The sequence below is a fragment of the Myzus persicae genome, unplaced genomic scaffold (genome assembly GCF_001856785.1).
Source record: "Myzus persicae strain clone G006 unplaced genomic scaffold, MPER_G0061.0, whole genome shotgun sequence".
In the NCBI taxonomy this organism is placed as follows: domain Eukaryota; kingdom Metazoa; phylum Arthropoda; class Insecta; order Hemiptera; family Aphididae; genus Myzus; species Myzus persicae.
The window spans coordinates 1-8,597 of record NW_019100524.1 but is presented as its reverse complement, the minus strand read 5'-3'; the positions used below and the strand labels follow the sequence as shown (position 1 = coordinate 8,597).

Sequence of the window (8,597 nt, the reverse complement as noted above, 5' to 3'; positions counted from 1 at the left end):
TTAACGATTCATTCAATCGCGATAAACTTTACGATAGGTTTAATACAGCTATAGCGATAGTCCTATAATAGCTATCGCTTCTCGAGAATTAACAAAAATTAGGAAAAGAAATAATATTTTTCCCATCTAAAATAGAATGGTATAATATGTTATTCAATATAGATGGCCAATTGGTACAAAATATGTACAATATTAGGTATATAAACACAATATAATATTATTGTGAATTGTGACTTAATTGTTCGGTATGTTACCGTAAAATGTACGGCGTAAATAATAAATTGGTAAATAGTGTGTATGTAATGTACTAGGTACACTTATATAATTGTGGATATAAGAATATAAAATAATGAAAAAAGTTCTGCAAACTGTACAAAATTAAGGTACCTTTGTTTGTTTAATATTCTTAGGGCGTCTTTAACTTAAATGCATTTAATTTGGGGGGACTAAGCCTCCGTAAGCCCCCCCTCCCCGATCTCCACTCAGAATCATTTTTCGTATATCATATCATTGAATTCAAATTTTAATACCATTCATTACAGCGACCTCCTGGACACCTAATGTACAGCAGAGCGACATCCAATTACCCGTTTTTTTTTAATAAGGAGTCATAAGCCTTATTACTAAATTATCAATTTTTTAAGTTAGCGCCCCTCTTGGAAATTGTTCTTGTTTTTTTCCTTTAATATACTGTCGAAAACCTAATCTTCCACGGTGGAGAAGCAGAGACTCATCTAACGAAAGTTCAATATGCGGGTAAAAAGCTTTTTGAAAATTATCAATCAACATTGTGTACCTAAACCGGGTCAAGTTTTTTCATGTGGCCTTCAAGAACTACTATTTTTTCTGAATACTCAACAGTAAAACAATTCAGAAGTTGCTTAAAACGTTTTGCCGACATAATTTTTTTAGCGATTGGGTAATAATATAAAGGGCTGTTTGAGAATGCAACACAGAAAATTTAGCAGATCCAAAAAGTTAACATAAGCTCAAAAATGTATTGATTTCTTCTTTATCAGTATTTTTGAAAGACAAACTTCTAGATTTTTTATAATTGGGCCGATTTTCAATACACACATTATAATACTTATACATTTATATACATATCACTACAGTGGCGTAGCCAGGGGGAGGCTGAGGGGGCTGCAGCCCCCCCCGAAATGTTAATAAAATTTAAAAATTATTTTAATGGTCTATGGTATTCGATCAAAAACTAAACCACCGCTGTGTAAAAAATTGATCAGCCTCCCCCCCCGAAAAAAAATCCTGGCTACGCCATTGTATCACTAAAATGAAAAATAATTTTATTAAAACAAATTATAACATTCCAAGACTTATTTATAAATTATAATTGATGATAATTGTAACCGTCGATTCGAAATTGCAAATTTATTTAAAGTAAACACTAGGCTATCGAATACTGACAATAGGTTTTAATTCTACATTTCTAAATAAACTGAAATCTCACCACTTATTGTCAGTAATATGTATTGTAATTAAGTAATTTGTAATACTATTATTAAAATTATACTGCGTTCTGTGAGTGGATCCGATATCTACTAGGAAAGACACACGAATAATGAACCGTTGTTTAAACTTTGGAAAATAATTTCGTCAAACAATGTTGAATGAATTATGTAGATCAGTGGCGGATCCAACGCTTAATTTTGTGGAGGGGCAAAAGTACAAAAAAGGCTTTAAAAATGTCCAAACACAGTGTAAGACATAGAGCAAGTAGGGAAATTGGGGGTGGGGGGCAAAGGGGAATTTGCCCCCCCCCCTCATGGATCCGCCACTAGATTAGATAACTAATGAATTTTGAATAAGAGTATAACTAGTATAAGTATTTCAAAAGTTTCATGTAGCCTATAGTCGAAAATTAACATCATTTAAACAATCAGCTTATTACAGTAATATTTGAGAAATCTAGTATTTAAAGAAGTACCTAATATTATATATTACACAAAATTATTTAAATACCAGTGCTAAAAAACATTTACTATTTTTTGAAAGGAATTTAAATTATTTTTATTATACAAATTAAATAATACTGACAACATTAAAACAAATGAAACAGTGGTTTTGATCAAGATAATAGTTCTTACTTGTTGGTACTTAGTAGTTAGTAATAGTTACAAGGTAAAAGGCAATGAATGAATTAAAACATATTTTATAGATCATACTGTTTATTTTAACATAGAAGACATTCTTTTTAATAATCTAAAATTAAAAATTCCTGTAACCAAATTAATATGGTTTAGAAGAATGGTTTTTCAGGCTTACTTTTGGTAATTCTTTGAACAGGCATTTCCCAGTATTGTCAACTGAATTATTTTCATCACTTGGAACCCACACATTTAGTATACCAGCTTCACCGCCAGTAACCATTATACCATACTACAATGAAAAAAAAGGTTAATAATTATTAAATATTAGTAGAACTAGTAAAATGTTTAAATAAACGAGCACACTATCAGTTAAAAAGTTTGGGGTCTGCCTCTATATTCTATATTAATGGTAAGAATGCATTCTTGTTCTTCAAGACTGGCTACCACTGTATACATGTTAATACAATTCTTGCGACACTGCTGTAATGTGCAGTTACTGTCAATTAGTATAAAGTATACGGACTCTATGATAGATAAATATAACTAACATGTGGCATTCTTATAATTGAATATCAACTTAATAAATTAGTAGAATAATCTTGGTAACAATTTTAAATTTTGACATAAAATAATATTTTATGCTTACATTATAATCATACCAACTGCATCTAACAATTTGTTTATTATTTTTGAACAAACTTCTAGGTGACAATTCAGGACCATCATTTATTATATCAAGTGACTGCAAATGTTCTCTATAATACATAAAAAAGTTATATTAAACCACAGCATTAAATTATTTATAGTACAGAAATATATATTGTATACCCTCTGCTATTATCATTTCCAACTAGCAACATAATATTTCCATTTTCATCTGTTTGATGACAATTGATTATCTGACTAAATATATCAGGTTTTACCTAAAAATAAAAAATTATAATATCGACTAAAACTTAAAATTAATAGAAAAATTATACTTACATTCATTGAATTACTAATTGTATCCCTGGGAATAATACTATATGGAGTAGAATCTGTTGTGTGCCATAGTTGAACATCCTCTGTATGTGTAACACAAGATATGATTGAATCATCATTTTTATTTTTAAACCATCTTAAGTTTGCCTTAAAAAATTGTTCATTCATTAATATAGTGTGTAGAAATATTAAATATTTATAAAAAATCTAGTGTTTTAGATGTATCAACAAGCAGACTATTTTCAATCTAGCTAGACAATTTCAATAATATAGGTATAGATATAAATCAATAATTTCACTTACAACAGATGAGTTTGTATTAAAACTTAATTGAAGAGCATCTTGCTCAGTGGTTTGAGTAACATCAAATAAGTTTATTATACCATCAGTAGATCCACTAATCACAGTTTTGTCTTCAGTGGGATGAAATTTAACCTATAAATATTAAAATGTTTAAAATGAAATAGAATATTTCTGGTATTTATACGCACAGTGCCCCACCAACAAATATGCCGTTTGAAGGAGTATTTTAAATTGCCACTTTTACTACTATTTTATCAATCATAAATAAAAGTTTGGGCAACAATCTTTTTTAAAAATGATGCCATTTAATTTTATTTGCTTTCTACTATCATTAAAAATATTAACTGCTAAAATAAATACTAAAACAAACTTTCTTGGTCACCCACTTTTTGGTCAATTGAGTTTGGCTACTCTCGCATTGCCTTGGTGAGAGACTACTAAAAATGTATATAGCTACTAGGTAATATACCAGTGGCGTAGCTGGAACACAATCAAGGGGGGGGGGGTTATTTAAATACTATAACATTTTATTACCTATATAGCATAGGTTCTTAACCGGGGGTCTATGGGTCGGCAGTGAGTTTTTTTAAATAACCCAAAAATAAATATGTTTGAAATTAATTCATAATATTATTTGATGAACCTTTAAAGTAGAAACAGTACATTTATAATATATAATAGTAAAGATAAGTAAATATATCAATTCAAAGACGAGCAGTGACACACGTTCATAGCGTCCAAAAAAATAAACGCATTTGTAAATGAAATTTCCCTTTGGAAAAGAAGACTTCAATTGGAAAATTTAGTAGACTTTCCATCACGAGCTTTCAAAAAATAATATTGTTTTATCTAGTTCCATAACAAAGCAAAACGTGTGCAAATCTTAATGTGCTTGTAAATGTATTTGGCAATTATTTGGATTTTAAATATTCGAAAGCAGAAATATGGTTACTCACAGTTCTTTTCTAGTAGACTTAAATGCAATATTAATTATTCAGACCTTGTTAATATGAATTAATTGATTTGACATCAAAAGAAGTGGCACGCCCCGGTTTTCAAACAGAAAGTGTAATCAAATTTTGGTGTTCGTAGACAAAGACTTATCCACGAACTTTGATTATATTCGCAACTACATAGTTCTGTGAGTCTGGATTTTTAACAACGGTCACAATTAAAACTAGAGCAAGAAATCGATTGGACATTAAGGACATATGCAAATTGCTCTGTCTATCCAATACGGTCCTAAATTTCAAGGCAATATTGCAATCAAAAAACAGCAAATGTCACATTAAAACTTGTTTTTAACCATTATAAAAAGTGATTAATAACAATAATTTAATATTGTATTAAGTCTAAGTATTATCATTAAATTAATATTTTTTTTTGGTGAGGGGGGGGGGGCATGATTATATTTTATACTTCAAAGGGGTCCATGGCCCAGAAAAGTTCAAGAATCTATACTATATAGGCTATGACCGTGATTAAAATCACCAATAAATAATTCTAAGTGGGGCATTCACCCATCCACCAGCTACACTACTGTAATATACAAATAAAACATTTTAAGCTGTATCATGAATATTTTAATTGATACTATAAATAAACAGGTCCGAATGCCATAGCCCAGTGGACTCAAACACGCCACAAACCCTTTTAATGTACCCAGCAATAAATATTTATTTCTTCAAAATTTTTTACTTTTTGTTTTATAAAGTATTTTATATTTGACATTTACATTCGTAATAGGAATTTAATGTTGTACTCAGTTTGTGAGTAAAGTCTGTGTGTGCTACATGTTCGATAAAATGTCCAGTTTAAAATCGGCCACTAAGGACATATTTTTCAAAGAAAATGGGGCTATGCATATTTTTTTACCAGTTGTAATTCTGTTCCTATATGTTTAATATGTAAACAAAGTGTATCAGTCATCAAAGAGTATAACATTAAAAGACAATACGATACTAACCATAGTAAGATTTACAATAAATTTGTAAGAAAGTTACTTGATAAAAAATTTGAAAAACCAAAAAAAAATCTTTTACATCAAACAATAGGTAATTTGAGTATGAGGTATGACACAATATTGTTGGGGTATATGCCATAAATATGAATGCAGCATATTTTATTTTTACAGCCACCATGGATAAGTAATATCGCCATAGTTTCAAATGCCAAAAATGTGTTTGTATTATTATGCATAATTTTAATTACCAATAACTCTTCTTAAAAATGATTGTAAATTATTAAGCTAAAAACTTGTTTGATCTAGACATCAATAAATGCCACTTGAGACATTTGACTCTTTGTCCCACCCCTTAACATGTTACTGTGTAGTGCATATATAAACATTCAGAGTATATTTACCTGTGTAATGTCTTCTCGGTGAGTATCCCAATAACCACCAAGTAAGTTAGTTGTACGAATATCCCAAAATAATAAGAAAGCATCATCTTTAAACACTTCTGTTCCAGCGACTAAGAATCTTCCATCACAAGATACATCAAAACATGACAATGGTTTCAGTTCAGTATCAGTATCATCTAAAATGAATAAACTTAAAATTTAAAATATACTCTAATATACTTCAGTCTTTATACCTTTAAAGACAGAAACACATTTTTCTTTCAAACGCAAATCCCAAAGTTTAATAGTTCCATCTTCAGATCCTGTGTACACGATGGAAGATAACTGACCATTACTTGAACCAAATCTAAAAAAGGAAATAAATAAGTTGAATGCTGTTCATAAATTAACAAATAAGTGACAATTGTAATTTTACTTGACATCAACAATTTTTTTTTCATGCTCCAAGGATTCTCTAATCGACTTACATCCAGCATCAATATCATAGATATTACAAGTAAAATTGGAGAGTGCTGTTGCTATTCTTAGTGATTGTCCACTATAAAAAAAAAAATTAAACTAGTACTATTCAATTTAAGATCTTGCATTTTTAATGTTAACATCTGTATTAAGTTAACTACATTTTTTGTGCATCCAAATTCAAAACATAGACATCATTTGAACTGAGAACTTCTTCAAAAGTTTGTTTATATTTAATTTTATAATTTATTTCTTTAGAGCTATCAAATACTGGTTGTTCATAAATATCAATAACTTCATCTTCTTCCGAACTGTCTTCTTCATTAAAACTTGAATGACCTGAAGTTTCTTCGCCATCTGAACTCGAATCTGACGAATCTTAGTTTAAAACAATAGACTTAATACAAAAAACATTTACAATAAGAATTTTAATATTATAATATGTTCTTACTAACCGGTCTCTGTTATAAAATGTAAAGTCATTGTAACAACGAAAACCTGTACATATATCTTAAAGTAAAAAGTCGATTTGTTCAATAATTACAAAAAATATTTAAAAATGTAATATAGATAGGTATTTGGAAATTTTAAATTTGCAAGTGATAACTGATAAGCATTATAACTTCCAAGCATAAACCACGTGTGTTTACTATTCACTATTCATTCTGATAAATACATAGACCTTGTACCTTGAGTATAAGGTCTATGGATAAATATGGTTACATAATTTATACACAAGGTTATCCACCTTGATAATATTATCACAGGCCTTCTATACTACACATTTATACCAACCACAGTTAAATTTAAAAAAATATTAAATGGTACAACCATCATGGGTACAACTTAAATCGAGGTACCAACCATGGCTAAAAACACCATGGACCTGATAATTATTGTGGCATTTTATTTAGTCCAACAGTACCAACTTACTACAATTATCTACCAATTTAGATGCTAAATAACCCATAAATAATCAAGATTTTCAAGAAGAAAAACTCGATGCGTATCAATAGGGAATAGTTCCATCACAGATTAAATGAAATTTAATTTATTCTGTGGTAATATTGCTCAATGTACGCACACGAATTCAAATACACAGTGTCTAGAGCACCGAGCGCCCGGTCACGCTATAGGAAAAATAAATATTCGCCATTCGGTACCTGGCGCTCGACACTTAGTGTAGAATCGGGTCCCTCAGTTGAATATATTATACTATTATAGTATTAGTTTATTTATTATGAAAATTTAAGTGGTTTACCTATTTGGTTTGAGCCTAATAATAACCTTATACAAATATAAGTATTAAACTTTTTAGTCATATTATCTTATACTGTCTCTAGTAATCGATCTATACAAGCTTAACTTTATATTAAATTATTTTAGTTCATCATCTGGATGTCGTTAAGTGTTGTAAAGTTGTCAAGTTAAATAATAATGAGAGGCATAGACTGAAAGACTATTGACGACACCGTCCAGGAGATTTCAATAACTTAAGTAGGACCGAACGAGAAAATGTAATCATTAATTGGATAACAATAAACAAACTATTAAAACAAATGAAAAATAAAAATTATTTATTGAGCAAAGGGAAAATTAAAAATGTTGGTTAGACGCTTTTTTGAAAATGATGCGGCTGATGAGTGGGGTCCTCTGTAACAACAAACGTTGATATAAAAAAATTAAAATTAAATGGAATAAGAAAAATATTAAATATATCTATATAAAATTATTATGTTTTATGCCTTGTTATAAAATATACAAGCTTACTGAAGGAAACCGGGAGCCCCGAAAAATATTCCGGTAACAGCAGGGCGTTCAGTGCACACTGCCCCCGTTCAAATTTTACGAGACAGAACAACGGACGTATGAAATTTGTAAATATGTAAAATATGTACATTGTTGAGTAGTCCGTAGTTTATGAGTTTAAAATAGTTAATAGTTATCAGATATTATACAACGATATAAAAATGGGTGATAATATTAATTTATGATAGTCATAACTAGAGCTAGGATTTTGGTGACTTTTGCATTTTTCTTTAAGTGCTATACAGTTCTAACCAAAAACTAAATGTGTTTCGTGACATAACAATTTAGAATGTGACATTTTTATTTTGCATTTTTTTGCATTTTTTGTGTTAAATGCATTTTATTGCATTTTTAAGCTCATTTTTATAAATTTTAGGTTCATTTTGTGTATTTAAACTATTTTTTGGGGGACGAGGTGACCGAGTGGTCTGACTCTTCCGCTGCGACGCAGCCGGTCGCGGTTCGATCCTCGGCCACCGGGCGGCATTTTTCTCCGGACAAGTCGCGGTGACCGGAGAGCAAGTGCTGCCATCCCCCACCCCCGGGGCATGGCAGAAACCTACGGGTGCCCCA

At 30.2% G+C, this 8,597-nt stretch overlaps 1 protein-coding gene across 1 annotated transcript; it reads right to left on the bottom strand.

Annotated features, from left to right (window-relative positions):
* Positions 1-2,168: 2,168 nt before the first annotated feature.
* On the bottom strand, positions 2,169-6,923 carry LOC111030280 (WD repeat-containing protein 89). Its single transcript, XM_022309703.1, has 10 exons — positions 6,671-6,923; positions 6,377-6,593; positions 6,172-6,294; positions 5,990-6,102; positions 5,757-5,932; positions 3,393-3,524; positions 3,093-3,236; positions 2,937-3,031; positions 2,755-2,863; positions 2,169-2,397 (listed from the first exon to the last, which is right to left on the bottom strand). The coding sequence occupies exons 1-10, from the start codon at positions 6,696-6,698 to the stop codon at positions 2,248-2,250; spliced, it is 1,287 nt and encodes a 428-aa protein (XP_022165395.1). The 5' UTR covers positions 6,699-6,923; the 3' UTR covers positions 2,169-2,247.
* Positions 6,924-8,597: the final 1,674 nt, after the last annotated feature.